This window comes from Truncatella angustata (genome assembly GCF_020726525.1).
Source record: "Truncatella angustata strain MPI-SDFR-AT-0073 chromosome Unknown BKA67scaffold_2, whole genome shotgun sequence".
Classification (NCBI taxonomy): Eukaryota; Fungi; Ascomycota; class Sordariomycetes; order Amphisphaeriales; family Sporocadaceae; genus Truncatella; species Truncatella angustata.
In genome coordinates, this window is record NW_025763382.1 from 2,158,612 (window position 1) to 2,186,231 (window position 27,620).

The 27,620-nt window shown below is 50.0% G+C and overlaps 9 protein-coding genes across 9 annotated transcripts; 3 read left to right on the forward strand and 6 right to left on the reverse strand.

The window, feature by feature from the left end:
• Positions 1-7,068: 7,068 nt before the first annotated feature.
• BKA67DRAFT_553360 (uncharacterized protein) lies at positions 7,069-10,305 on the reverse strand. The gene is made up of 3 exons (XM_046101903.1): positions 9,159-10,305; positions 8,932-9,106; positions 7,069-8,797 (listed from the first exon to the last, which is right to left on the reverse strand). Exons 1-3 carry the CDS (start codon positions 9,927-9,929, stop codon positions 7,548-7,550), a joined length of 2,196 nt encoding a protein of 731 aa, XP_045961076.1. The 5' UTR covers positions 9,930-10,305; the 3' UTR covers positions 7,069-7,547.
• A 335-nt stretch (positions 10,306-10,640) lies between these two features.
• Positions 10,641-11,033, forward strand: BKA67DRAFT_553361 (uncharacterized protein). The gene has a single exon (XM_046101904.1). The coding sequence runs from the start codon at positions 10,800-10,802 to the stop codon at positions 11,001-11,003; it is 204 nt and encodes a 67-aa protein (XP_045961077.1). The 5' UTR covers positions 10,641-10,799; the 3' UTR covers positions 11,004-11,033.
• A 1,408-nt stretch (positions 11,034-12,441) lies between these two features.
• BKA67DRAFT_553362 (Snf7-domain-containing protein) lies at positions 12,442-13,701 on the reverse strand. The gene is made up of 2 exons (XM_046101905.1): positions 13,499-13,701; positions 12,442-13,425 (listed from the first exon to the last, which is right to left on the reverse strand). Exons 1-2 carry the CDS (start codon positions 13,544-13,546, stop codon positions 12,787-12,789), a joined length of 687 nt encoding a protein of 228 aa, XP_045961078.1. The 5' UTR covers positions 13,547-13,701; the 3' UTR covers positions 12,442-12,786.
• Position 13,702: 1 nt separating this feature from the next.
• Positions 13,703-14,520, reverse strand: BKA67DRAFT_553364 (uncharacterized protein). Its single transcript, XM_046101906.1, has one exon. It carries the CDS (start codon positions 14,350-14,352, stop codon positions 14,086-14,088), a length of 267 nt encoding a protein of 88 aa, XP_045961079.1. The 5' UTR covers positions 14,353-14,520; the 3' UTR covers positions 13,703-14,085.
• Positions 14,521-14,656: 136 nt separating this feature from the next.
• On the forward strand, positions 14,657-15,983 carry BKA67DRAFT_171826 (HSP20-like chaperone). Its single transcript, XM_046095226.1, has 3 exons — positions 14,657-14,975; positions 15,134-15,526; positions 15,691-15,983. Exons 1-3 carry the CDS (start codon positions 14,960-14,962, stop codon positions 15,867-15,869), a joined length of 588 nt encoding a protein of 195 aa, XP_045961080.1. The 5' UTR covers positions 14,657-14,959; the 3' UTR covers positions 15,870-15,983.
• A 446-nt stretch (positions 15,984-16,429) lies between these two features.
• On the reverse strand, positions 16,430-17,641 carry BKA67DRAFT_171848 (uncharacterized protein). Its single transcript, XM_046095227.1, has 2 exons — positions 17,581-17,641; positions 16,430-17,527 (listed from the first exon to the last, which is right to left on the reverse strand). Exon 2 carries the CDS (start codon positions 17,409-17,411, stop codon positions 16,596-16,598), a length of 816 nt encoding a protein of 271 aa, XP_045961081.1. The 5' UTR covers positions 17,412-17,527; positions 17,581-17,641; the 3' UTR covers positions 16,430-16,595.
• A 178-nt stretch (positions 17,642-17,819) lies between these two features.
• BKA67DRAFT_655152 (uncharacterized protein) lies at positions 17,820-18,941 on the reverse strand (the record flags this gene model as incomplete). The annotated part of the gene is made up of 1 exon (XM_046106697.1): positions 17,820-18,941. One exon carries the CDS (start codon positions 18,939-18,941, stop codon positions 17,820-17,822), a length of 1,122 nt encoding a protein of 373 aa, XP_045961082.1.
• A 493-nt stretch (positions 18,942-19,434) lies between these two features.
• Positions 19,435-25,041, reverse strand: BKA67DRAFT_642932 (uncharacterized protein). Its single transcript, XM_046105814.1, has 6 exons — positions 24,836-25,041; positions 24,750-24,756; positions 24,003-24,145; positions 23,799-23,871; positions 20,056-23,684; positions 19,435-19,992 (listed from the first exon to the last, which is right to left on the reverse strand). The coding sequence occupies exons 1-6, from the start codon at positions 24,838-24,840 to the stop codon at positions 19,920-19,922; spliced, it is 3,930 nt and encodes a 1,309-aa protein (XP_045961083.1). The 5' UTR covers positions 24,841-25,041; the 3' UTR covers positions 19,435-19,919.
• A 746-nt stretch (positions 25,042-25,787) lies between these two features.
• Positions 25,788-27,521, forward strand: BKA67DRAFT_655154 (Sds3-like-domain-containing protein; the record flags this gene model as incomplete). Its single annotated transcript, XM_046106698.1, has 2 exons — positions 25,788-26,198; positions 26,292-27,521. 2 exons carry the CDS (start codon positions 25,788-25,790, stop codon positions 27,519-27,521), a joined length of 1,641 nt encoding a protein of 546 aa, XP_045961084.1.
• Positions 27,522-27,620: the final 99 nt, after the last annotated feature.

Here is a 27,620-nt window from a genome sequence, read left to right on the forward strand (position 1 = left end):
GTAAATCGGAATCACGAGAATCTCCGTGTACGTTTGGCGAATCTCGGAGGCGAATCTGGACCAGAAATAGAGTTTGAAGTGAAGCGGCAGGACTGCCGTGTGGGTGTCTGGAAGTTGTGTGCTAGGCTAAAGAATGTTGTGAAACTTGAGCCTGGAGCAAGGTAAAGGCGAGTTGTTCCGGGCCTTGTACGAGTGTGCTCTGGTTACAGTGACACTCGAGGAAAGGAGCAAGAAGTGTTGTACAAAGGAGGGTCGACAAGCAAGTTGATGCTATGATTACACAAAGTGTCGCAGTTCAGAAAAGAAGAACGAGCGGGCCGGTCTGCATTCGCAGTGAGCCGTCTTGTGGTAGGTGTGGAGTGTCGTCAGCGCCAATTAGTCAGTTAATCGGCGTTGGACAAGCGACGGTGATCTTAGGTAGCGTCAAGCGTCGCTATTTCCGTGGGCGGTGCGATTAGTAGTGTGTAGTGCGTAGTGTTTTGTGGATGGGTGGATGGGTGGATTGGAGGGGGGGCGCGGCACGGCTGTCTCGTCTCGTGTCCTCTGAATCTGCTGTATGTATATTCAGAGAGATCCGGGCAAGAGATGACAGAGGGCGATGTCACGATGACCAGTCGTTCAGACGCCGGGGCTCGTTTTGACCTGCGAAGGTGTTTGGTGAAGGAGGCAGAGAGACTCTGTGACACTGAAACAAACTGATGCCGCTCAACTGCTCAGACCACTGCAGGCAGAGACAGGCTCTAGGGTGCCGGAGCGGTGGTTGAAGAGGGTGAAAAAGGGATACATAACTAGTAAGTTAGTTGAGAGGTACGTAGCTCGAGCTAGGCTGGGGGGGAACCGGTGTACTTCACATATTCCGTACTTTCTTCAGAGGGGAGAATGGCAGGGATTGACAGTGTGGGTACAGAGAAGCATCCATGGATGGTCTCTGAGCCGGACTCCAACTGAAAACCCACCCAGGGTTCTGTACGTACATTCTTCTGCTCAATAGGTTAGCTCGCTAACCTAGATGATTAATCTTTCAGCGTATGCAAAGGAGACGGGATCTCTCAAACATCAGATCTTGATACATACATGGTTCTACTAGTGAATAAGCTCAGAGTCTCAAGTCCCAACCAACCCCGACTCGACATGACCAACAATGACAGCCGCGACACGGGGCACTTGCCCGACAAGGCGTTCTCCAAACTAACCTTCTTCTTCCTGCAGGTGGCAAAAGGCTTCTGGAAAAGGCGCAGAATGTTCCTTTCAGCGTGCAAACCGAAACGGCACACCAACACACACAAAGCCAATCCAACCTAGCAGGCAGGGCAGGCCAAGCAGGCCCACCACTCAGCCGTTCCAGCGAAGACTCTCATGTTCAGAACAAGGAAAAATGGCCACTGTGGCGCGGCGCTACAATGCTTCTGGAAAAGGTGCAGAACCAATTATCGTTCTCGCCTAACCGGGGCTTAAAGAGATTGACGCAGTGTAATACCCCATCCGGCGTGGTGGATCGGGCCCCGCCCTGCTGCTCAATAAAGCAGCGTTGAAAATTGCGAAGAAATGCTGCGACGTCAAGACACCTGATGCCGCTGGCTGACGAGGCAGACGACGGCTACGGTGAACAGCCATGAACAAAGCAAATATCTCATGTCCAGTAAAGTGGGATGGATGTAGCAGAGCGTCGTTGTCATCACCTACGCAATCTTTATGCTGTGCACATATGTCTCTGATGTAATTGCAAGCCCTAGCACAACATGTCCACAATCACTGACGCCTTGATTCCTGATCATGTGAAACTAGACTTCACCCCGCATCATCGCCTGACTTCGACTATATACTGTTTCCGTCCGTGCTACAGCTACAATTACAGCAGGGCAAGCCTCTCTGTGTGAAGCATGCCGTTTCCCTTTTGTTTTGTAGATCCAGGCGCGCTTCTCAGATGTCCGATTGCAACAAAGGTCACTTAAAACCGGCGGCCTTTTACTATTGCCGCCTACTGCGCCGATCCCAACTGTGCCAGTGTCATGTTGGTAGAATGCATTCATCGTTGTGGAGCACTTGGATTGCACTCTCGAACAGTGCTTCCCGTTGAACCATGATGACGATTTTAATATTTGTGCCTTGCGTCCAATAGCTATCCGTGTTCACTGTTGCCGCACCACAGACTGCCCATTTCAGTGAGCCGAGGAAGAAGAAATAGACACCCGTGTTGGCCGCTATTTAACCGCTTGTTGTCACCTTCCTAACTCACTCAGGTTCCGCGCCCACTTCAAGCAGTCCTCAGCGTGTAATGTGCATCTTACGCGTCTGCTAAATGGCCACCCTGTATATTGTCAGACGTTGTTAATAGTACCAGTTATGCAGACGCGGGATTATCCTTGAGGGCTTCGAGCAGGGCTGTCACGTCACAGCGTCACTGGACAGCTCGACCGTCCATCTTTGGACAACACATACTATTGCTTCCAGCTGGAATTTGGTGTTGCTGATCGCCACACAAAACATCGCCAGTGCCAAATCAGCACCCGCTGCTGCAGATCCAGTCTTAGCATCGGCAGTTGAATCTTTGACAGCAACGCACGGAAGTCTGCCCCGTAACCTTAGAGCCTCGACGAGTTTCTGGCGTGTATGTTACAGTGCGATAAACTATATTCAGTGATGCGGATTGGACGGGTCGACAAATTGCATCATAAGACATAAGCGCTACTTCATACACATGTATTTCCAAGACAATTACTTATCAATCGCAAGCCGCGGCACCCCAGTCCAACCTAGACACCACCAAAAGTTAGATTAGTCAAAGATCAGCCCTGCGAGAAGTGATTGGTGTGGTTGCTAATCATATGCATACAAACATGCAAAGGATGATCGACCTTTGGGCAATGTCTTATCAATCATGGCCAACGCTCTCTGAATCAATCAAGTGATTGTCGCCTATGCATTGCATATGTTATGTTTCGTTAGGACTAGAGATTGTAGCCCGTCAAGTAATCAAGGGCTGTTCAACGTCTTCAGGGTTAAGACTGTGTCCAGAGTTGATCAAACACGCGATACGCAATTCTGATAATTGCCAGCTAATTCCAGTAGCTTAGTTTATATGGCTACTGCAGAGCCAGAGTTGAGCAGTCCTGGCGAGGCGCCAGTAGTTGACCATCTTCAGGCTGAACGAGAAGCTACTTATTGCCGCTATAGATTTCATGCCAGCATTTTGATCCAGACAATGTCGCATGATCTTGCATCGAACGTCCAAGAGACTACTGACCACGATGCTGTCCGGAGTCGCGGACACACATGCTTTGCGTACCTAACCTTATTTTGTAATGGAATTACGTACGTACGCGCTTGATTGCTGGCGAAAGTCTGTGCGAGTCGGTCTTACGGAGCCCTACAGTGATCATTGACATTTATCAGGCAGTAATCGACAATAAACAGGAAACGTTCTCTCGTAGGCTACCCCATACGAATCCACCATTGCTTGTCGTTGAAAATGGACTGTACTACGAGAAGATCGAACGGGTGATCGATCCTTGATGGAGCTGCCGCTTTACTCGGCATTGCTTGGCCTCGGAAGTAATCCTTGACAGGTCAATGACAGGGGTAAAAGAAGTGATTAGCTTTCTTCGGTATAGTTGTGGAATGCTTCGAGAAGACTTCGATGGCTTCTAGAATTTAGTGGATTACTTGCGACCTGGACTTGCGATGTCACCTCCCCGGTCATGCCGATCCAAAGCCTTTCGTTCAAAACGCGTGGCTTAACAATGGTTCGTGAACATCTACGTGACACAATATGAGAAACAAACGGCCTTCCCGTGCCCCTTTTTGTTCACGAGGTTCTCACTGGGATGATCTCGATCTCCTAACCGCTCTGATCACTGAGCAGTTCCATATCTAGGTCCAACAATTGAACGTTGCGCGCTTGGCAAAACCAAGCATGATCGTTACACGCCGCTGCTTAAACACCACAGACAATTAACGCTCATGAATTCGGGTCACACTGCAGCTGCCAGTCCACCGAAGTCGGGTCCGGGTATGACAGACGCAAAGCTGCTGTCAAACGGAGATCATATGACTAACGTGCCATGACAGGAACTGGGCATCGACGGGTTGGCATGGGCGTCAGTTCCCATGTACGCAACCGTTTTTCCTGACACAGACACATGATTCGAGAAGAAAACCTGACTCTCATTCCTATGCATTAGGTTTGAAATATCCCGCGGATACTATCAATCGCAACAGCAATGACCCGAACATGCACGGAAGCCGGTACAGACGACCGGATAACATGAATCATGAGACCCAATTGACCCAATGCCCCGGTGTATTTCTGTGGACTCCGTTGCTAGCCCTGTAGCCACAGCTTGTCCCAAGAACCCAACAGCCAAACGGCTGTGTCGCGCGACTTCTCGCTCGACCTGTGATAAGTTGTACGCAATAGTGTTTGACTACTTCTGGAATCTGCTACCGGTAGCCGTTGAAAGACCTGGTAAAGATTTGCAAGCTGTCATTTCATGTGTTCCTCTAGTGTCTGGGCACCCGCCACGTCGGTTGTTGGTGCGCGGTCCAGAGCGCAGCATCTAGCCCAAAAAAAAAAAAAAAAAAAAAAAAAAAAGGGAGCAATGCATAGTGAAGGCCGATTATGAACCGACCAAAGAACAACATACCAATGCACCTTCCTCTTCTGTTGGAAGTATCACGGTTGCGACATACATGAGATTTCCTACAGCCTCACTCCCCCCTAACCGTAATAACTACTCCGTAGATAGGCTGTTATGATTACAGCCGTACTAAACATCCGCCTTGGCGAAAACGCTTGCAAGTTTGTTGTCCGCTACCGAGACTACGTCCCCTGGTCCCTATCTTCTCAAAGCAACGGTAGTCGAGCTGATTCAAGATTTGTGATTTCCAAAACCTCAACGAGTCAAAGACGATTCATGGCCCGCCACCTTATGCAGGAAAGCTGGGTTTCATGCGAACCCAGCTCGCCCTGTCAAACCTTATCTCGTCCAAACCTACACCTTTATTTGTGTTGGCTGAAACAAATCAGACCATATGGGCGCCTCAAGCTCAAACACTAATGCAATTCAACAGACCTCGATGGCATAAGTCTCTGCCCTATGGGTTCAAAACCGATAGAACTACGGGCTCATCCGTCCGTTATTCCCAAGGGCCTCCCCCCGGTCGCATGCTTGATGATCGAACCTTCGTTGGTAATGGCTGCCACAGCCATTGAAGTTCATCCGGCAACTACCCGCTCTTGTCATTGGTTGGTCTCAAAGACCGAGGGGGGGAGAAGAGAAAAACCTTCTCATTAGAAGTGTTGAACCAACCATGAGCCAGAAGCGACTCACAATCTCCAACGAGGGCGCTTTCCGGGATCTCAATGCCTACAAACGTGATGCCCCCAACCATGGTCGTTGGTTGCCGGTTGAACTTTCGGCAGGGCCTCGATCCTCCCTCGCGAGCAGCAGGGCCAAATTCTACCAGGTTCTGGGCGCTATATGGAGTGCTCTATGCTCGAGATGACCTAAAACCCTGTGATCGACCACAGTCGGCTGGAACTTCGTGGCCCCCAGTGCTCGACCGCTAACTTAGCCGAGCTGACGCGCAGCTGCCTAATACGGCAACGACAGGGCTCCCACTTCTGGGTCATCGCGACCAATAGTATTCACAGTATTCATGAGCTGCTAATTACATAGCATGATCCTATCTATACACATAAGCATAACTTGCATGCAGTCGTAGTTGTATCTTCCCCGTCTCTAGGCAGGGTTTCACTGCGTAATATGTGGTAGGTGTGATCGCATGAGATCCTTCCCGCGGCCAACTCCTCGGATCAAGAGCCTCAATGTCACCGTGGTGCCGGAAGGCCTCGAGGCGGAAAAGAAATGGCCTGCTGCTCTAGGCAGTCGCCTGTGGGGGGCCAAGGAAGACAAGAAACAAGCCCTATGCAATGCACGGCGGAGCGAGGCTCGCCAAGGCCCCGGCGGATGTGGTATTCCAGAACAATCCTCCATATGTGGTACTCTATAACCGCCAAGCTCGTCGCAGAGAAATGCAGGATGAGGCTTCACCTGCTATGGCTGGCGCCCCCCTGGTATGATGATGCGCATACTACCTCGGCCTGCTGGAATATGCAGCCGTATATTGCTTAATCCAACCTGACGTTGCAGCCGACGATATGCGGATGTTGAAGACAGGCAGTGCTGGTTTTTAAAATGACTTCGTGTCCTCCCTAACATTAATAGTTTCTAATGCCAAGTGAATATCTGCCGATAGGATGATCTGCCGCAGCCGGTGAGAGCATGCCGGAAGGAAAGTTTCTTCAACGCTTGTTGACGGGCATCGTTAAACGTCCACACCGGAGACGTCTCAAAGGGAAGGCCGCGTGCTTCCGAGTCGTTCTTGTCGATACTCTTTTTCACTGGTACGATCCAGTGCGTGCTGCCACGGGGTGGTTCGACTGTGTTACTGGGTGTGCTCAAAAGGCTGCCTCACAGTTTACCCCCGCGCAAACCATGTCGTCGTACATGTGGTTGAATGGCTCCGGGACGGGGAAACAGAGTTAGGTACTAGTATTAGTAGTTGTAAGACACTGGCTTGGCACGGGTCACGGCATTCGGAAGTTGCAAAGAATGAGTCAAGTCCCTTTCCGTAGTGGTGATGATATTACTCCAAGCGTTTGACCGTGGTGGTAATCACTGTGGACGGGGCAGGCAATAAATCCAGTCTGTGATTCTTGGAATATTAGACTGGTGTGTTGAGCCGAGAGAGCTTGGTGAACTTTGTATTAGTCTAGTAGATTGCGATTTATCCTCACACTTGCACCACCCTACATTGCTAGGCTTCCAAGAATCACTTAGTCTAGTATGTAACGGAATATAACCGAAATCTCGTGAGGTTTGTGGTATCTAGAATAGATTGCGTCATTCTTGACACCTTAAGTTATCACCTGCGACAGAAGATACAGACTTCTTGCTCTTTGGCAACGGAGTTTGGTCCGGGATGCCGGATTACAAGAGGAACTACTCCAGTAGCAGGATAGGATTTCAATGGTCTATCTGCTTACGAAGAAGTCTATCATAACCGCCGTAGTCTTTATTGTCCAAAAGAGAAATTCTGCTCGATGACTGCGCTACGCATGAACGATTCAGTGGCGTCAGCACCGTCCTCAGTTACATGGCCATTCAGCTTGCCAAGCGGCAAGCAGCTCGTGACCTGAAGCCTATTGTCTGCTGCCTGCTGCAACTTAGTGTCTGCGAGTGCCAGGAAGTTCCTGATGTATCAGTCGTGGCTACAGGCAAACCGTGCTCACAGTTTAGTTCCGGCGATGAGTAGACATGCGATTATCATGGCCTAGGCTATGCTAGCCAATCTAAAATTTGTGACTTCTCGAGTACCATATATCTACTGATGGAGGCTAACATAAACCTGCCCCTTCCTGCCTCGAGACAACCGTAACGCCAATGGCCAATGAACTTAGCGAATGCTGGGTATTTGTTCGTTCTAATCATTACAACTTCCCCCTCTTACACGATCATATGCCACACTAGTTCTCCAAGCATGTGTTATCTCTCATCACCAATCAACGCATCTAAGCTTCCAAGCATGGTTTTGACCGATATGGTCGAGCCACCGCCGTTCTTGCCCTTGTAGCCTTCAAGTAGGTTCCTGCCCCATCCGCCAATGGATTTTGTGACTCTCACGTCTTTGCCGTGGATCTTGAGTTTACCAGATGTCGTCTCTGCCTCGAGATTGCCCGTCCATGACTGGGGGTACTTCAGTCCAACATTTGCACTGGTGGATTTGTGCACCGCCTGGAGGCAGTCGAGGTTAGGTGTACCAGCTGCAGCCCGTTGACCAAACCATATCGGCTCTAGAATGCGAACGGCTGTGTTGCCACTAGTTGTCACCGTCTCAAGTTGAGCTGGGCTCGTAGGCGAAAGTTTATCCGCATCAAAGACTGGGAGTAGATCGACTGCAATGTCACTCGCTGTACTCTTCAGCTCAATGCCTTCTCCAAAGGCCAACGCAGCACGAATGCCACCGGATGTCGACTTGATATCAACCAGATAATCGCGGATAGGGATGTTGTTCTGCTCATGGATAGGCTCATTGGCGTGGATTGATCCAGAAACCGAGCTTACTGAAAGCACCGCCGATTTGGGATTTGACTCCAAAACAGGTTTGGGCGTGATACTGGATTTGATATTGCCCGACGTAACATGTAGACCCAGGAGATCATACAGGGGCCAATTTCCAACAATGTCACCAGTTGTGCTTCCGATTTCGATGATCCTCGAGTCTAAAGTATATGATTGCTTTGCTGGGATGAAGACGAAGTCGGGGGTATCGTCCGAGGATAATCCAGGAAGCTCGTAAGTCCGTGGCTTAGTGGCACCCGAGACAACATCGCCCACAATAGTAGATAACTTCGAAAAGTCACTAACATGGATAGATAAGTCGTCCAGTGTCAGGATGTCGAGGTGGATCACCTGAACACGGAGTTGTTCCAAGTTGCCATTCTCAGGAACCCAAATGGTCGCTCGCATTTCTACGCACGGTGGCTCTTCCGTGTTGTCGGAATGAAATTTCTTGGGAATGCTGATTTTCATCGCCTGGTTATCTTGGTCAACCAGAGAGTCGAGCCGAAGCATGTCATCATTGGTGACAAGTTCCAAAACTACTCGTGGATAGCCTCCATCGTCAAGTTTTCTTATGTTAACTTGGCCACCGACCTTGACATTCACGTTCCCCTCATTGCTAGACATGTCTTGAACGAAAGTAAGGTTCTGTCCTTGGCTGAAATCAACAGCCACTACGATGTACTGAGTCAGCAATCCGTTCAAGAGTTTGATGTGCTTTGAAGCCCATAGTAGTAAGGAGAACCGTCCATGATTGTTTATAGGCGATATGTATTTGAGACACAAGAAAATCCATGAAGCTACTCACAGATCTGGTCAGGGAAGCGATACTGTGCGTTTAGGCAGTATGTAGACACCAAGGGGTCTTTTGCAGGTGAGCCTGGCTGAGCAGGTTGTGAGGGTTGTTCCGGCTCAGTTGGTTCAGTCGGATCAGAGGGCCTTGTGGTACCATTATTAGGCAAGGTTGGTGTAATTGTCTTTTTCTGCATTTTGTTAGGCAAATGTCTTTAGCGAGGCTTGAGAAAATTGACATACATTGTCATCTTTGATAGCTTTATAGCCACTGGTCAAGAAGCCAATAGCCACTACCATCAAAACTAGAGCAAAGAGCACGATCTTCCAATTCAGCCAAAGTGGGAGCCTTTTCCTGAATCGTCTACTCCAACGGGGTGAGTGTAATTGTTCGCCGTCTGGTTCAGCCATACTTTCGGGATCTCTCCCCAGAAGCCGCTCATTTTCGACACCCATGTTAGGCGAGAAGGTGTTATAGTTCCCACCTTGGTTACTCTGATTGGTTTGTGCTGTGGGCGAGAGGGGCGTGGCCTGAGAGGGTGTGTACGCTGGAGGCGCCTCCGAATATAGAGAAGGGGTACGCGCTGCTGCCTGGTGTGTTCGTAATGGCTGTCGTGTTGCTGACGATATATATGCAGATGACGATGGAGCATACGATGTAGGTGGCGTGTACTGGGCTGGGATTGTAAAATCAGACCTTGAGGATGGGGCAGAGCTCTGCTCGGCACGAGACAAAAAGTCACTAGCTGACAATGCTTGAGGTTGAAGGTCACCACGGTTATTTAATAGAGCTTCCTGCCTTGCCTCTTGAGCCTTGGACTCTGCGGCCTTGGACTCTACGGCCTTGGACTTGGACTCCCGGGCTGTGGGGTCAGGGACGATCACATTTGGGACGTTAGGTACAGCATTAGACGACGAGCCCGAGGCAAAGTAGCCATCTGAGGGTGACAGCTGGTCTGCGAAGTCATTGTCCGAATCGCCATCAGTGTTGTACAAATCGTTAGAGTTAGGCATGACTTGGTGGTTGAAACAGGCTTGGCGGGGTCGCTGAAACTATCGCCAAGAGTGAACGGGAGTTATACGAAACAGATAGCCCGTCCTACCGCAATGGTGAAAACGACCCTTGAAGTTCAAAAGGATACACTGGGCAATTCAACGGCTCTAGTGACAGGACTCGAACAACAGTTGAAACGGTGCACGCGACTGGTGTCAATTCGTGAAATGATGTTGTGTCATGGGGAAGTAAGCAGATGGAGTCAACGTGAGCAAGACGCAATTTTGGTCGGTCAGACAGCGGCCGAGAGGCTCTTCTGGCTGCAGCTCCGATCGATGCAGGACTACGCAATACACATATCAAGGGACGTTATCAGTCGCTCAGGAACTCTCGCAGACCTTTGCAGTCTGGGAAGATCATTGCCCCAGGCATTCGTTTTCCTTTAAGTCGTGAGTACTTTGTCTTGCTTGACAGACGTGCTGCATCCGCAAGTACTGAGCGGGGTTCGGCGTTGATTCAAGCTTGCCCAGACTGGTCGGACTAGACGCTAAAGAGGAAGCTCGATACTGGCCAAGGAGTTGATCATTGGTTGATTAGACCCAACATATGTCGCAATTATGGGGACACCCCATAGCTATACCATATTGGTCATCGCCAATTCCCCCAACGCCGTTGAGCTAATCGTTATGATTAGTGCTTGTGTTGACCTTGATTGGATGACAAGATGCTGCCTACCTTGGCGAGAACAGTGACGAAGCACGGTGACGACTGCTTCGGGTTGATGGCCAAGTCTTTATAGTGACGATATAAGAAGACATTGACTATACCTCGATGCAGATCAAAAGCTAGGATGTCAGTTTCATGCATGTTGACGTACAGGTATACGACGCATGAGCCAGGCAGCCGGGTTGTTCGAATCATTAGGAATGAGGCTCAACTGCACAAGTTTTATTGTACACCTTCAGTTGTTATACCTGCTGACATTCTCATGGTCCTGGTCATTCATAAAGTCTATCGGCTTGGCTCTTTTGGTCCAAATTAGTTATCTCACGTCCAAGACGAATGGTTCCAAAAGCTTCAATTGTAAGAAATAGACAATGGCCACCTAGCCAACCGAAATGCGGTTCTATACCCGTGACGATTATATCATGATGAGCTATCGAAATCCAAAATGTCAACCCTACCGGACGTATTAGCCGTTTCGTGATTGCTCTGCCATTTGGAGTTTGAAATACCCCTCGTAGAGATTATACTGACTTGTTGATGCTCTCGAATGTCCAGTTTCTAATACGCCAATGATCTGGGGTCGATGAAGGATGGAGTCGTGTATTGATTCATTGTGTTCGCAACAAGATTGGATTTGGGCGTTACTGTTCTAGGTTCGTCTTCCGCAGTGGACCAGCAGACAGCCGGTACCATGAAAGACAATTATGGTGCAGGTAAATTGATTCATGACAGGCCCATCAACAACTTGAGGGATAAGCTAATTGATTCTCCGATCACTTTGTCACATAATAAGCTTCGGGGGTCGGGGGTAGGAGACAGAAAGCACTACGAAAATCGATGCAGTTGGTACTCTTGAAACCGCATTGATTTTGTACTGCGCATGATTCACGATAATAGTGATTAGACTTGGGCTGTGGGTGATTGCGCAGCACGATGAAGGGTGGTGTGGTTAGTTTTGCATTTGTCAAGACATCTTTTCACGACAATGTGGCGCGACCAAGCGTTAAGTTATAATCCACGATATTTGATTTAAATTACTTGCTGAGACCCCCTTTCCTATTCTCCTAGTTTCGTCACTGCCTAAACAAATTTGCTTTCACCGTTTCACACAGAAATGATCGAGACGATATTCTTATGCCTTATGACTATCTTTATCGTACTACAGACGTGCTGCTGCGCCTTTCTATTTTGTAGACGATATAGAGACCGCTATCCACGGATCGCGAAGATGGGTATGAGCGTAGGAGAAGACACGACGAGACATGTGCACAATGGCCAGCCTGGCATTGAGTAGATTCGTGAGCTTGCCAGAGAACAATCATGAAGGACCACCACAAGCCTTGCCTAGATTGGACCAGCGGGTCCTACTTACACAATTCACAAGAACAAGTGAAGTAACGACCTGCGAAACCATATGTAACGGTGCTGCAGTTGGTTTATCACTCAGACATGTGGACCATGCATCTTTTGATCTCATCAACTGAGCCGTCATAAGCTTGCCTGGCTTAGATTTGTTCTTTTCCTTCTCTTCTCTTGTCTACGTGCTCTCAAATCGAGCAAGGATACTGTACCAAGATTGCGATGATGGACGTACATGATATCCTCACTACGAGTATCCGTTCCATCAGATTACCTTCATGGCAATACGCTGCTCCACAGCTTGACACCGCTCCTGGCGTCGTTTCCCACATTTGAATGCACAATGTAGAGCTTTCACAACCAACGATCAGCAGGAAATGGTGTCTTCACCTGCAAGCCTAGGAACACGCTTAGTAACGAAATCACTAGTCACATGTTCAATATATAGTATCAGTCATTATGGATGATATTGCAGAATACTTCCATCTGGAGGAGGCGTGCGCGTTACTTGATTCATCGTCAGGTATAAAGCAAAGCGACGTGTTGACTTCAAGTAGAGCACAGGCATCAAGATGTCAAGGGTCGGCTACCAGATAAAATTTATCTTGAGCATAACGGGAGAAGGATACGCCAAAACTTGATGCATGCTACATGTGTCCATGTCCGTAAACCATCTCAAATTGAAAACCAAAAGATAAGAAAACAAAGAATGATGCAAGCCCCTTTCAGACTCCAAACGCCATGTTGTCCGCCGTTTGTGAGAGGCGGTTTATATGCTGCTACGCCAGCCAACTAGCTCCTTAAAGCCTCCAAGCGATTCCTCATCTGATCCATCATGGCCTCGTTATCTTCCTCCTCTTCCTCGGCCGGCGTCGGTTCTTGAGCAATCGGCGCGCTAGGGAGGGCGCCAGTCTTCTCCATGCGACCCTTGAGGATTTCGCCTAGGACCTTGTCGACCTCTCCTTCCGCCTCTGTCTCCTCGTCCTCAAACAGATCGTCTTGTGGTAGGGTATCGTCCACCATTTCCTCGATGATGCCAGCCTTCATGAGCTCGACGCTTAGCTCTTGCATGGTACCGGCCAGCTCAGGCAGCCTGATCAGATGGTTCACATCCTTCATGATGCCCACGCTGGCACGGATGGAGCCTTCGATCTTGCGCACGGCGAACGCTTCGTTGACCTGCATCTGGACACTACTGAGCTGGGCCTTGGAGGTGACCAGACGGTTTGACTGCTTTCTTGCACGTATGAGTTCCTTTGCGAAGTCGCGTGCTTCCCGTTGTGCTTGTCTCGACTGTGCTGGGCTCTTCTGCGCACGCTTGTCGGCGGCTAGGATGAGGTTCTTGGTCTTGATCTCGACTTGTTTCATGGAGTTGATGTCGCGATCGAGTTTCCGCATGTTTGAGCGAATCATGGCGTTACATTTCCTAAACTGCAACGGTGGTTTGTGGTTAGCAATGGCAGTCTGGGGGCTATTCGCAAGGGACGGCATTTTGGGCGCATACTTGGGCATTGGGATCCGGCTTGACGAATAGTGATTTCAAGGTTTCCATCTTATGTGTGCCAATGTGAAGAGATTACGAGATAGTGTTGCTTGGCGGGATAATGCAGGGCCTCATACGTGAGCTTCTCACAGGACAACGCTTTGGATGCTTGTACTTGGAAATGGTGAAGCGAGACACGATAAAGCGCTTGGTCGCGATTCCATAGCGACTGGGTACATAACTACATAATCTTGACCTGACGTCTGACGTTGGCGATTAGCTCCCGAACCGCGGCCAGGCTGCCAGGCTCTCAAGCTCCTGGCTCCCAGGCTCTCCGGCTCTCAGACCTCCCCCAAAGAGCGCTGGAGCTCATCCCACTCATGCCTACGAGCCGCAGCCAATGGCGCACCGATCTTATAGTGGAGACTTGCCATGTCCAGGCACGGCTGACGATAGTTACCCCGCCATCTCTCGTCTGCAAGTATCCATCCAAGTAGAGAAACCAACCATACCCGTTGCGGTTAAACCACGGTGGTGATATCTCACGGCTTTCTTTGATCCATTTCCCAGCGAAACAATAATTTCTTTTTGGTAATTCGGAAATAGGATCACTTTTCCTTTTTGTTTGTTGGCATACATAGGGCGCATCCCCATTCCGACATATGTATATATACAGTACACGCCGAGGTACTGAGCTGGAAGACAAAGCTGTACGCGGCCAACAGCCGACCGCAGTCAGTGTAGCTACTTGACCAAGGCAAATGCATGCCCGTCTGTTCGAGGACGAGAAGCAAAAGTGTTGTAAGAGGTTCGAGAGAGTGTCTTGGGATCAATTCCACATGACTCCCATGTATACACGAGCTTCTCCTGTTCATTGCTCACAAGAATCCGACCTGCAAATGGTCGGCAGATGAGTATCCGAGCAGTCTAAACCCAAAGAAGTAGTACGACGGCTTTAATTCAGCCCTGTCAATGTCACCGTTCTTAGGCATTCTTAGAAATTCCATTGAGGGGTCCATGAAGACCAGTGACGAACGACGGTGAAGGGTCTGGTTTGGTCTCTCTCTCTCAGGTGCAAAGTTATCTTCATCAGTCCAGAAGAAGCCCAGCGTTTCCAATACTGCATAGCCCCTAGCCATAGAAGCTTTTGGAGTCCTCGTTCACTGCCCCAAATTTCTGCCATCCTCTGCTGCAGCCTCATCACACCGCAGGCACAGACGGGAATTACCTGCACACCACCTAGCACCCAGATTTAGAGGCCGACACTCCCACTTGACTGACCCTGAGACCTTACACCTACACCATCACTTCTTCACTTCCAACTTCTTGGACCAACTCTGTACACTTCACATCCCTGGCGACCCGCATTGACTTTTCTGTCAACCGCTACAGTTCCACGGCTACACCCTCGTGCTATCACCACATCCACGTTTCTCTGTGATATCCTGAAAGACCCCCCCCCCCCCACCAACAACTCTCATCATGTCCAACCCTGAAGGTGAGCTCTTCCTCCCCTCTTCCGCAAACAAGCTACAGCTTGCGACCGTCGCGGCAACTCCGGCTCTTCATGCCCAGGCCAACTTCCGTCCATCTTGGACGCCTGCGGACCTCGGATTATGGGCAAGCAGTTCTTGACTAACCAGATACCACAACCAGTTCTCTGGGCACAGCGCTCCTCGAGCACCGACCCCGAGAAGAACTTCATCTACCTGACCATCACTGCCCCTGATGTGCCCAAGAACAGTTTCAAGCTGGACCTCAAGGCCACCACTCTCAAGTTCGAGGGCCACTCCGACACCTTGAAGCGTGATTTCCATCTCGAGCTCGAGTTCTACGCCGAGATCGACCCGGAGAACTCCAAGATCAACCACACCTCGCGCAATGTCGAGCTCAAGCTGCGCAAGAAGGAGTTGAAGGAGGAGTACTGGCCCCGCCTGCTCAAGGAGTCCAAGAAGCTCCAATTCCTCAAGACCGACTTTGACAAGTGGATTGATGAGGACGAGCAGAATGAGGCCCCCGAAGACGATTTCAGCCAGTTCGGCGGCATGGGTACGTGAATGGATTTCTCCTTCTTCAATCTTCAATTCTTTTTTCATTTTACAAAATCCCTTTTTCTTGGTTTCTTTTCCTTTTGGGGGGGTTTTTTTCCCACTGGCACATTTTCTTGTCTGCTCTTCTACAGCTACAGTAGAAATGACTAATACATTCTCTAGGAGGCATGCCAGGTATGGGTGGTGGTGACTTTGGTGGTATCGACTTCTCCAAGTTGGGTGGTGGTGCCGCTCCCGGTGACGATGAGGAGGAGGAGGAGGAGGATGACGAGAGCGACGATGACATGCCCGCTCTCGAGGGTGAGGAGACCGCCAAGGATGGCAAGAAGGTTGCCGCTTAAGTTTGTCCCTCACATAATACCCCCCTTTACAGTCACGAAACCCTCAGATGAGGTATGAACAATTATGTAAGGTCGCAAGACTTGAATCATTCAGGCGTACCTAGAGATGAATTTCGGAAAAGGCCAATTCCCATTTGCAATTTTCAACTGTTTCATAATTGCTGGTAAACGCAACCCATCGGCATGTTGTGGACAGAATCATGACACGAGACTTGATAAATAAGTAATCAAAGGAGACATGCCGGATGTCTTGGAGGTTGGGTAGAGGAAACACAATTTCCTACTAAATTTAAGCTTGATTTAGTGTCTTCTGTATCCCGAACATTACAAACTATTGAACAGGCGTGTGGAAATAAGACGGTCAAATCACACAATACGGATTTGTGTGATCCCATCAAGTGGCAAACGCGAGGTGATATGACTGCAGATGTACATAGGAGACCGTGACCACTTTATTATCTCCGAACTGTCAACGACCCTGCCTGGTAAGACTCACGACCTCGCAATTGCTCGCTCCTCCGTGTGGTGGAGATAGGACAGCTAACACAGTTTCATAATAAGGAATGCACAACTCCTGACTTGTATTCTAATCGCGATATATCAATAATTAGATTGATAATGAACCGTGGGAAGACATGATCAGGGCGCCATTTCGACCATTAATTGTTGTATAACGCCATATATCTTAACCAATTAAAAACCCAAACCCTCTGTCTAGTCCTATATTCAACTGGTACCTGCCATCTTGGCCCGTCTTCTAGTCATTCGGCCTGAGAAGGGCGTTTCAACTTTCTCGGCATCCTGTGTAGCTGGCTCCGAAACCTCACCTTCGCGCTTATCCGCTGGGGCGGCAGCTCTAGAAGCACTCTCCTGGACCCCTGTAGCATTCGATTGAGCCTTGCTCTCAGGTGCGTCGGTATCCTCGGCATCCCCTGCGGCAGCCTCCAGGACCACAACCTCGGGCTTCCCGAGCACCTCCACCACTTCCTCCGCCCCTGCGGACTGGTCCCGACCCTCGCCTGCGTGCTTGGACCGGATCTCCTTGCGCTTCAGCCGCCGGTTGTCGCGCTTCGTCTCCTTCCTGGCCAGGTTCTTGGCCGCCCTGGCCTTGACCTTATCCTCCTTGGGGGCAGCCGGCGCGACGGGTGCCGATGGCTTTTGCCTGGCGTCGCTCTTGGGGCGGGAATTGGCGGTCTTGGCCTTCTTTCTAGAGGATCCCTCCACCGCCACCACCTCCGGCGCCGCCTTGCGCTTGGCGGGCGTGCTCCTCGCCTTCTTCGCCGGAGACGCAGCCTCGGCGGTGGGCTGCGCTGACGGGGGCGCCGACGGCGTGGGAGGGGCGGTCATGATGCCCCTTCCGCTCATCTCCACGTCTGACTCCGGATCTGGGACCGCGACCTCGGTGGGGACGGCAGTGGCAGTGGCGGCGGCCGCCGGGTCCTGGAGGTTGTCGAAATTCCAAACGATGTTTGGGAACTCCCTGGCCGGATCAAAGCCCGACGCGGACGACGCTCCTGCTTCTGCCGAGGTAGGGTCGGCCATTGATCAAGAGAATAAGAAAGAGGAATGCTGCTTGACGTATTGCGATGCTCAGCTCCCCGAAGACTCGCTTCTGTGGCGACGTCTATTTGAGAGTGCAAACCCGGCCTCGAGACAGCCTGGGGGAAAAGGTCAGCATTTATCATGGACAGGCCATTGTAGTTATGCTTACTGACGAATGTGTGGTCCGATTGAGCTTCTGAGCCTTTCACAGAGCTCCCTTAATACAGCAAGGAGTTTTGTGTGGTTTTATAGAAGTGATGCTGCTGTTATGAAAGTGAGGTCCACTAGAAATTTTTATTGGCGGCAGAATTAGAGCCACTATCCCGGTACACCACAGTATAAGCAACAAACATGGGCACAAGAAATGCGGAAACAAAAGTTGGGTATCTCAGCATTCATACAATTGCATCATAAACCGCTTCGCAATTTCTGAAGCTGGCTCATGAAGCCATATCCTGTAGCCCCCCTGGTATCCGTAGGCCCTTCTGTGCTCTTTCGGGGGCTGCTCTCGACTTCAACCCGGGTATCGCGCTTGCCGTTCTGCTCCATTTCTCGCAGCAACTCCTTGTGTCTGTCCTCTACCAATTTGGCCAAGCTGTCTATGAATTTTGCCCTGCCCTTCTCCTCGGCCGTGCCCTTCCAGATTTCGTTCAGCTCTTTCAATTCCTCGACTCGGAGCGTCGCCTTCTCTACGCCTGCCACCGGGTCTTTGCTCTTGAGGAGGTCAGATATCTCATCCCTGAGCTGCCTGAGCACCTGCTGTCCCTTTTCCTCCGTGCTATGGTCATGCCCCCCTGCATCTGGAGCAGAGACGGACAAGAAGCCAGAGCTGACGGAAAGCTCCGACGGCGGGAAGACAAACTCCATGGCGTCTCCGAAAGTCTTGATCACAGAGTCCAAGCGCGCGCGTACCAACGTCAAGGTGCGCAAGTGCGTGATGTACGCAGGGTCCTCCACCACATCCTGCCCCGCGACCGTGTCCGTGGCGCCATCTGGAACTACTGGCGCAGATGTCCTCCTTTGCGTTCCTTCGGCTGCACCGTTGGGCTTGACGTCGGCGTGCTCTTGTAGCCCGCTGGGAACAAACTTGACGACGTCGTCATGCAGCCCGTCCGATAAGGATTCGGAAAGACTCAGCGTCTCGCCCCTCAATAGTTCCACTTCATAGGCCAACCTGCTCCCACTTCTTAATATATCATCGGTCAATTGCGTCAGTGTGTTCGTCAGGCGTGTTGTTTGCGCGTTCAGTTGCGACAACAAGGTCTGCGCCTGCGAAGACAAATCAGACAGCGGCACGGCCCCTTCCTGACTCGGCGTTATCGAGGAAACATGGGCCTGAAGCGGAGGGAGAGAGGAGTTCAGGTAGTCGGCGGCATCGAACGATGGCGACAGAAAGCTCTGCAAGAACTTGTCGGAGACGTGTGGTGACTTTGGCTCGATGGGCTCCTGTGATAGTTTCGAGGTTCGCCGTGTGTGGTGTGGAGGTCCTCGAGATGATGAGCTCAATGAGCTATTCTGCCGACGTCGCATTATCTATCGGTCGGTGCAGATTACGAGCCAAACGATTCCCTACAACCTGCTGGTCCCTCCGAAGCTCGGTGGAGTTGTATTTGGTTCGAAATATTCGAGTCGCGTGCTGGATTGGAATATCGAGGCCATCCACATGCAGTAGTAGTCCTGGACTTCAAGGTTGTCACAAAGCGGAAATCTGGTCCCTAAGCAGGTGCCCCACCATCCTGATCCGGCATTGCAACCGGAACCCAAGCTGAAGGTCACACAGCTCAAGCTCAAAGGTCAAAGGTCAAGCTCAAGAAGCTCGCCGCTAAACCTCGTACACCCCCCACAACATGATGCGAGATGGGACGGGACCCCCCCCCCCCCAAAAAAAACCCCCAGATGACCCCCTGTAAACGAGCCACAGTAGCTGCAGATGAGGTGCTTACACAGGGGGGTTTAGGTACGCTACATATGTACATATGTACTTATGTCCATAATCCGTGTATCCACTCTTTGACAACCATATCACAAACACAACATCAATGGCTTGTAATATGTATTGTATGTTATCAAGCCTTCCGGCATATGTAGAGCCTCAAGCGCTCTAGGTGTTCCTGTTGGCAAGACGCACACCACCTCGGCCGGTTCCTACCCGAAGCTTGTAGTCGTCCGTTGCGGCTCCATCTACCTCCTCCAGACCTGGTCGGAGCGGATTTTAATGAAATCCCAAGTACAGCATTCGTGTCAAAGCATTTGAGTACGACGTGCGAACAAGGTGCTACGACATGTCAGCCCCCAAGGTAAAGACCCTTGTATGACGTGGGCTACCAGGCCATTTCCAGGTGGACTGGTATCAGAATACCAAGTGATATTAGCCAAACAACCTCAAATCACTTGCATGAGCGGACAAGAAATTAGAACTCGATCTCGCAGTCTATTGATTTATACGCCAGCAATTATCCATGTATAATAGCTTGTTCTCATGCTGCGAAGCAAAAGCATAATTGTCTTCTACACCCTTCCCTGGTGTGATGCAGTTAAATCATCCTGATGGACCATTGGTGTCTGAACGCCGTTTCCATGGCTATACAACTCATGCAACAACTCGAACGAACCACCCGTCATCTTCTCAACTCTGGTGACTTACTGGCCTTCTGGAGCACCTGCCGTCATGGCAGTGATGGCTTCCTGCAGATCCTCGGGAACTTGCCAACCATGGGCCTGTGTTGCTCGTATGAACGCTTCATACGCCTCCAAAATGCCGTAGTCCCTTGTTGGACTATGCTTGGATTCGAGCTGAGCTGGGTGGGGGTCAACGCTCGTAAGAGCCATCCGAACCTGTAGGAGCACACTCTCTAGGCTGCTTGCCGGGGACCAGCCAGTGTTTGTTAATAGCTCCATACACATAGCGCCGCCAAGAGTGACGTGCCCACCACCGCCGCTGCCAAACGGAAGGAACCGCGGACGAATAACACGCAGAAAGGGTGGAGACAATGGGAAGTCGCGGCCGAAGCGAACCTCTAGGACAATACTAGAAACGCCTGCCTTTTTCATGTCTTGAGCCAAGGGCAACTTTGGATCGAAAGAATGAAGCTCCACTATCCACTGAAACATGTTGGTGATGTTGTTGAAATCAATGTACCATCCAAGCTCATGCATGGGTGTTGCTGATTGCACATTTTGCAGCTTCTTGATCTCCCGAGCGATTGTTTTTTGGCCGTGACTTGTGGCATATGATGGTGGTAAGAGTCGCGGTAGCGTTGAAAGGTCCAACAAGCCGGGACGAAAGTCCGTCTCGCCGGTTTGAAGGATGTACTGTTGCTTGTTCCAAGCGAAGGCGAAGTCTTCAGCCTCCTCACCATCGCTGTCTCCAACGTGACCCTTTGCGTGTTTCCTCAAAGCCACTGAAGTCTTCTTGGAGTTGCTTTCGTTGGCAGAAGGAATTGCTGCTTTTGGAACAGATATCTTCTTACTACCTGGTCCGGTTGCCACGTAACCAGAGGGCTGTACAAACTCAGCCTGCTCGCATGTCGGAGGTGCATGAGATGCTAATAGAGAGGGGTTTCCGGGCCTGACAAAAAGATATCGGCATTGAATCCAGTGTACTTTGTCGACCACGTAACACCATTCTGTTCTTGCATGGTTCACAAACTCTTCTGGTCTGTTGACGATCTCGCTCAGACTCATCGCACTATTGATCTTGAGAGCGGAGTTTGGCCACGATGGCGAGGTCGAGCCGCCCTGACTAGTTGGGTATCTGTTTCCAATGTAGCCTAGACTTGTGTTGAAGTCTCGAGCAAAATAGACGCCATCTCCAAAAGACCGGCCATTCGCAATGATTTTAAAGTCAAGCCCCACTCGAATTATGCTGTGCCAGTTACTGATATGGCTTCCATGCCAGGCAAGGATCGTCTTCTGAGGCTTCTGGACCATTTTCAGTTCCTCTTGGAACTGTATCTCTTTCTCAGGAGACCCTTGGGCAAATCGAAATTGAACCCAGCCATCAACTCCAGATATTCTCTCATGGTGTCTTGCTAATGACACGTCGGCTACTGCACTGTCTGTAGATGCCAACTCATCGACTTGGACGATATATGACCGATTGGAGGCAACCACCCATCGCAGTAGCTTTGAAGCCGAAGGAACCAGGCGGTTCCAACTGTCCAACTGTCGATTTGGCGATGCTTTCAGATACTCTCGCATAGAACCTATCGAAGGAGTCGCTGCGAGAAGTATGGTCATGGCCAATGCTTTTGTAGCATCGTCAACATTATCCAAGCTGTGATCGTAGGGAAGCAGGTACGCTTCCAAACTGGACTCTGTGCCCGGCAGTGAGAAAGGAGCATCAGTTGTTGACGTTACAGGAAGTGTATGTGCTGATGCGATGTGCAGTGACAATACAATTCCGATGATGCACTCCACGCGACAGTGATACAAGATGTCTTGTGCGGTATGGTTGTCCTTGGGCGCCGGTAAAACCACGACAACCCAGCTTCCTTCCTTGACCTTGAAAAGGGACGGCCGAGAATCAAGGATAAAAGATGATTTAGCCCGGTCGAAGCTGCCATGTAGAGGGTCCACAAGCTTTGCTCCTTTTATGATTACCTCCTGAATTCCCTCCGTGCTCGGGGTCGAAGATACCGATCCGGCACTGTTGACAAAATTTTGAGGGAAGATTTTAGGAACTTTGAGATCGAGTCCTATAGGATACTCTCGAAGCCCGGTGACAGCACCACCATAGCCGACCCTTTGCAGGCCAGCATAACAAAAACTTACCAGTAGATCAACCACATTGGGCTGATTCAAAACTTCGAGGTCGATACTAGGTCCAAATCCCATGCTCATGTACTGAAAAAGGCATAGAGAATTAGCGCAGACATAAGGTTTGAGAGCCTCGAAATTGGCATCAACCTGTTGGTGGCAGACCATACAATAGTCTGTGCACCTGATGTAGTACCGCATAGCAAGTTGTGCAGCAATGAGAGGTAAGGAGATTTCGCCGTCGGATAAGAGATGTTCTTTTGCAATAAACCCTGGCAGTTTGGCAATATCGTCGCTCTTATCATCGTCAACACACGACCCTATTGAGTCGATGTCGACACTAGTCTGTCGTTGACTAGGCAGCATCTTATCCCAAGCCATAAGCCGTCGCTTAGCAGCATCCCATGTTGTTGCTTCCTTGGTGCATCTTAGCTTGAGCATGCGGATAAAGTCATTCTTCATGAGATTGTCAATCGACTCGCCGATGCCAAGTAAAGCAAGCCCTGCATCATCATCATCATCATCACCAGTCTGATCATTGAGCAGACTAGGCGGGGTGGCGGAAAATTTTGGGTTGGTGCTGGAGGCGGAGAACACTTTGGTTGCTTGCTCTATAGTTGGCTTGTACTTCACACACTTTCGCAAACGAAAATCAATGTTGGTAGACGCCGCAGCTCTGTCTAGTGCTTGATCGAAGGTCAAGTATTGCCCAGTATACCGTATCAGAAGAACGATGTAATCGTTTGCCTTAAGATTCCAAGCGTCTCGAGTCTCTTCCGATAAGCAGAGCTTATTGACACGCACTGATACCGAGACGACGTGATATAGGACGGGCTTATCGAATCCGTATATCTTGCTGATCTTAAATCCAGCTTGGCGCACAGCGCGGAAGTCTCTCCAAGTACGCTCGACTGTATCTGCTGTTATTGTTTCGCCTGAAACTCTTTGAGTATCCGTAGTGCCATCGTTGCTGAGACCGAATATGCCATCGATGTCATCGTCATAGTTGTCATACTCGAAATCTTCGAAGTCTCCATCGTCCTCATCGCATTCCAACTCTTCGTCTTCCACATCTGTCATGGGTGTATCGGGAGCATCTTCGTCGTGAGCATTCTCTGTGGAGTTGCACTCAATGGAAGACGTAATTTCCGCTGACAAGGTAAGAAGCGCATCACGCAGCTTTTGCCCGCTAGATGCAGGGCCGAAATTTTCCAACATCTTTGCGACAGCTGGCGGTACCTCGCTGGTCGCGAAGACTAGAAAAAAGTGCTCACTCGGATAACCCGAACGCTCTTGAGGAATAACACAAACCTCCAGAACTGACGCCGAAGTCAACTTGGGATGACTGTAAGTGAAACAGAATTCGCCATCACTATTGGTTCGGGAGATGCTGGTGATGTTGGGAATATTTTGCGTGAGAATATCATCATGGTCTGCCTGGTACCGGGCAAGCCCGCGTCGAGGTCTTTCCATACTTGAGGGTTCGATTTGTGTGGTAGTTTTTTCCCTTTGAATCTATCAGCTTGCTAGTAACTCTAAAGGATGGAGATTCAAGATTCAATGTATATAGAAAGATAGGAATATTAAGTGGCTGGACTCTGGTGGATGATCTGGAATCATGGAGGATACCTTCTTGGCATGATGTAGGATACCATGGGTTGTTCCAGTGATATGGAAAAAGAAAGCTGATGATCGAGGTAATCTGGACAGAGTATTACAGTGTAGTGTATGGAGAGAAACCGCAAGCACACAGGGGAACACCAAATATGCTCAATAAAAAGATCTACTGCATCGTGACACACTAGTATACAACGAGGAAATAAAAAAGCTTACCTTGCTGAATGTTTGACTACAAGAATACGAACTTGAGCACACAAAGGAAGCGTGATTGAGGTGTTGATAAGAAAGATGGGTGTGAAGTACCGGTTGCGTTTTCTTGGGAGGTAAAAGTTGTGGTCTTGATTGGGTCGCACAGCCTGAGAAATAGAAAGCAGCCTCCCCCAGCGATGAACACTGAAGGCAAAGGGAAAAAAAAAAGAAGAAAAAAAAGGGGGAGGGGGGAAGATAGGAATAGAGAAAGAAAACCACCCTCCAAATCAACTGTATTGTATTCGATCGTATATCTGCTTGACTCGAATGTCTAGGTAACAATGGGTTTTAAGCTGTTGACCTGTCCACGTCTTGATCGAGTGCAGTGTTTCTGGCAAACGACCAATCTCAAAGAACCAAGGATGTCAATGGCCAAGTCACAGTCTGACAAACCACTTTAGAATCTGGCTCCATTCCAATGTGACGTTCTCAACTCGCACCATGGATTACTGATGGCTCTGTTCCAATGCAGCGTCTTCTGGACTCGATATGAGGTTTCATACATAGGTTAAGTTGTCGTTGAACATGAATGCGCCTGTGCTGTATGGATTAGAAAAGCAAGGTGGGCAAGCAAGGCACAAAGAATACCTAGCATTGTGAGCCTGGAGGTGCCTGCACTGCCTGTTGCAGCCTGGGCCAACAACCTCAGGCTGCAGCAGCACTAAGAGACCTGCACTTGAGCACCAATTTTTTTCTGACTACTGTACTTACCAAGACACTGTATCCGTTATGTATAGTTTCAGTATGGACTTGTGAGGCTTCACAAACGACTCTCACCAGGCGATGCTTGAGCTTACTCCATGTTTGAGTATAATTCCACTGCTAGGAAAACCTGCGAAGAGTTGGAGGATAAGCACAATTAGACGCCTCAACGGCCTCTGTCATGACTTAGTCTCGTCAAAAATGCAGTGGCACAGATGCAAGATGGGTGGATATCAGTTCAGCGATGTCCTCTAGAGCTTTTGCGCCACTTTGAGTACATGAAGTGATGGAGATAGTGCTTTGCATATGATTGATTCGAGTTGGGACATTCAAATCCAGACTAGCTATGATCCAACTCATAGGCTCCAGATTGCTCCAGTCCAACACAATGTGTAAGTGCTTCTTTGCCCAATTACAGGCAAGGATTTGTTCGCCGAAAAAGGCAATGTTCGCTGCGCTATTGTGAAGTTCAAGGCGGAGCTAGCTTGAGAGGGTTTTGGGGGGTTGCCGCCCCACTGTTCGGATGCTGGGGCTGGATTGATTGACTGATTGATTGATTGATTGATTGTTCTGTTCAGTCAAGTAGTACTGCAAGTCATGTAAGCAAGGCTTTGCAGCACTGTAGGCTCGGTTTCCGATTCAGCACAATACTGCGTCTAATCCGGAACTCTTTCGATTACTCCTGTTTTTCAGCACAGCTTGAACCGAACAATCAATCGAAGAAGCTGATTGATCTGGTACAAGAGAATTGCCATATATTTACCCTATTTTAGACCTGGGAAGATCTTTCCGTTCCCTTTCCAGGTCAACGACTTTTGTGAAGCACTCTTGCACCTGTTTTCTGCTTCCTGCTTCCACTGCCATTTTCGCCCACATCACATCACTGCTGAAGCGCCGAGCATTTGCAACGACTTCATGCCATCCAGCTCTTAGAATTCTAGTTGAGATCGTTCTGTAACGCCATACACTTAAGAAACCCTTAACCAAACCAATACGCACCATTACCATCGTCCTTGAATAACAAATCATACGACCCTTACCTTCGCCATGGCAACCGCCGACACTTCTCAGTCGACCTTAACAGGTCCTTCACACAAGTCAAATCGAGCACAGTCCCCTCCTGCTCAATCCAAGCGAGAGCGCAAGAAGCAGCTGATACAGGACAAACTTGTGGCATTGGAACGAGACATGAGCCGCGACCGCGATCGGAGTTATAGAGAAGAGCTACAGAAGATCCAAGCCGATGTTCACCTAGTCTCCAGAGTTGACCCATACTCGGACCGTCCCCTTGATGAAATCGACAGAGAACTCCAAGAAGTAGCACAAACAAATGCCAACGGCGCAACAGACCGCACCACCAGGACCTTGCTGGAAATGGCAGGACCCTCTTTCCAGGAATGGGTTGAGCACGTCAAAGACATGCTCGAGGTTCGTGATTACGAACTGACGTCCCAGAAGGTATGGTTCTCTTCAGGCCGCAGACCACCGGCCACAGATGCGCCATGCGTATACTGGTCCTGCGACGAGGAGCTAATTCGGCAATTACTTTAGCACGAGCACGAAGCGAGAACTCTCATGCACCGCAATACCTATGCCTATAAAGTTGAGGTCGCTAAGCGAGAACACCGAGCGCTGTCAGCAACTCTGAAGGATCGACTCATGAATGCCATCACCACCAAGAAACTACGACTGAGCCGAGAAAAAGAAGCACTCGACGTCTCCGAGAGTTCAGCCTTATTTCTACACCCCAATCAATATACCCTCACAAACCCTGCGAGCCCTGGCGGTACCCATTCGAAACGGACGACGCGATTACGAAGAGAAGCCGACGAAGCGGCTGGTCTTGCCGATGGCAAGAAGAGAAAACGAAACGCCATTGATGACGATGGCTCGCCCGTGCCCATTCGCAGGGCGCTTGATGCGGCCGGCACCACCCCACTCTGGCAGAATGACCGAATTCGAGCTGTTCGCCGAGAGGCTGGTCCAATCTACAGCATCGATAAACTCTTCACCGACAAGGAGTTGTCCATGAACTACAACAGTGCCGCAGTCGCAGCCTACAAGCACCTACTCACCCGAAGGGACGCCTCCGGCAATCCACTACCGTCGCCTGAGGAGAGCGAGGCAGGAAATGGCGAGCTGAATGGAGATGACAAGGAAGATATTGCTGCGCCCTCTATGGAGCGCCAACCTTCACACCAGACTAGGAGCACCCGTACTCTCGGACAAAACTGGCTTGACGACAAGGTCTTGGGTATTGAGGGCTTGACCAACTTTGACCTTCCCGGAAACCTAGAGAAAATGGATGCTCAGGAGCCCAGGCTGCCGCCTCTCATTCACTCGCAGTACTCCAAGGCGTACGTCAAGTCCGAATCAAACACCCCGACTTCTCTCGCGCATGATGACGTCGCTCAGGATATCCATATCATGAAAGTCTTCAAAGCCTATGGACAACATAGAGGCACGGGCGCCAATATTGATACTCCCAACGGTGGTCGAAGGTTGCTTGAGAACATGATCACACCGCAGCAAAATGGCAGGCCATTTGCTGCGTTCATCCAAGGTCCACGGCCGCATGTCGATCAAATAGCAGATTCATTAGGCGTTTCTGTTTCGTCTCTGCGGGACGAACCTGGCCCAGGTGCACTAGCCGGCCTGGCTCCAGGCATTGCTACGGGCAGTCATGCCTCACCTGCTGCCCCGCCCATGTCTCGACAGAGTAGCTTTGGTGGTGTTACCATGAGCAGGTCAGGCAGCGGAAGAGGCAGGAGGAGGGGCTAGAGCCCAATCGCCCGACTTTATCAATCTATGTCCACACGAGTCTCTTTTCGAGTTGAAAAAAACAGGCGTTATGGGTAAGCCTCTCTAAGGCTGGGCGTT

What these genes read in the sequence shown, in the direction of transcription:
- BKA67DRAFT_553360 (XM_046101903.1), bottom strand. Translation starts at nt 9,929, where the DNA reads ATGCCTAACTCTAACGATTTGTACAACACTGATGGCGATTCGGACAAT. An exon ending in AAGCTATCAAAGATGACAAT is followed by an intron (nt 9,107 to 9,158) that starts GTATGTCAATTT and finishes AACAAAATGCAG; the next exon opens with AAAAAGACAATTACACCAAC. An exon ending in TCGCTTCCCTGACCAGATCT is followed by an intron (nt 8,798 to 8,931) that starts GTGAGTAGCTTC and finishes AGTACATCGTAG; the next exon opens with TGGCTGTTGATTTCAGCCAA.
- BKA67DRAFT_553361 (XM_046101904.1), top strand. Translation starts at nt 10,800, where the DNA reads ATGAGCCAGGCAGCCGGGTTGTTCGAATCATTAGGAATGAGGCTCAAC.
- BKA67DRAFT_553362 (XM_046101905.1), bottom strand. Translation starts at nt 13,546, where the DNA reads ATGGAAACCTTGAAATCACTATTCGTCAAGCCGGATCCCAATGCCCAA. An exon ending in AGCCGGATCCCAATGCCCAA is followed by an intron (nt 13,426 to 13,498) that starts GTATGCGCCCAA and finishes CCACCGTTGCAG; the next exon opens with TTTAGGAAATGTAACGCCAT.
- BKA67DRAFT_553364 (XM_046101906.1), bottom strand. Translation starts at nt 14,352, where the DNA reads ATGAACAGGAGAAGCTCGTGTATACATGGGAGTCATGTGGAATTGATC.
- BKA67DRAFT_171826 (XM_046095226.1), top strand. An exon ending in CAGCCAGTTCGGCGGCATGG is followed by an intron (nt 15,527 to 15,690) that starts GTACGTGAATGG and finishes TACATTCTCTAG; the next exon opens with GAGGCATGCCAGGTATGGGT.
- BKA67DRAFT_171848 (XM_046095227.1), bottom strand. Translation starts at nt 17,411, where the DNA reads ATGGCCGACCCTACCTCGGCAGAAGCAGGAGCGTCGTCCGCGTCGGGC.
- BKA67DRAFT_642932 (XM_046105814.1), bottom strand. An exon ending in GTAGTCAAACATTCAGCAAG is followed by an intron (nt 23,872 to 24,002) that starts GTAAGCTTTTTT and finishes TACTCTGTCCAG; the next exon opens with ATTACCTCGATCATCAGCTT. An exon ending in TCCTACATCATGCCAAGAAG is followed by an intron (nt 23,685 to 23,798) that starts GTATCCTCCATG and finishes GCAAGCTGATAG; the next exon opens with ATTCAAAGGGAAAAAACTAC.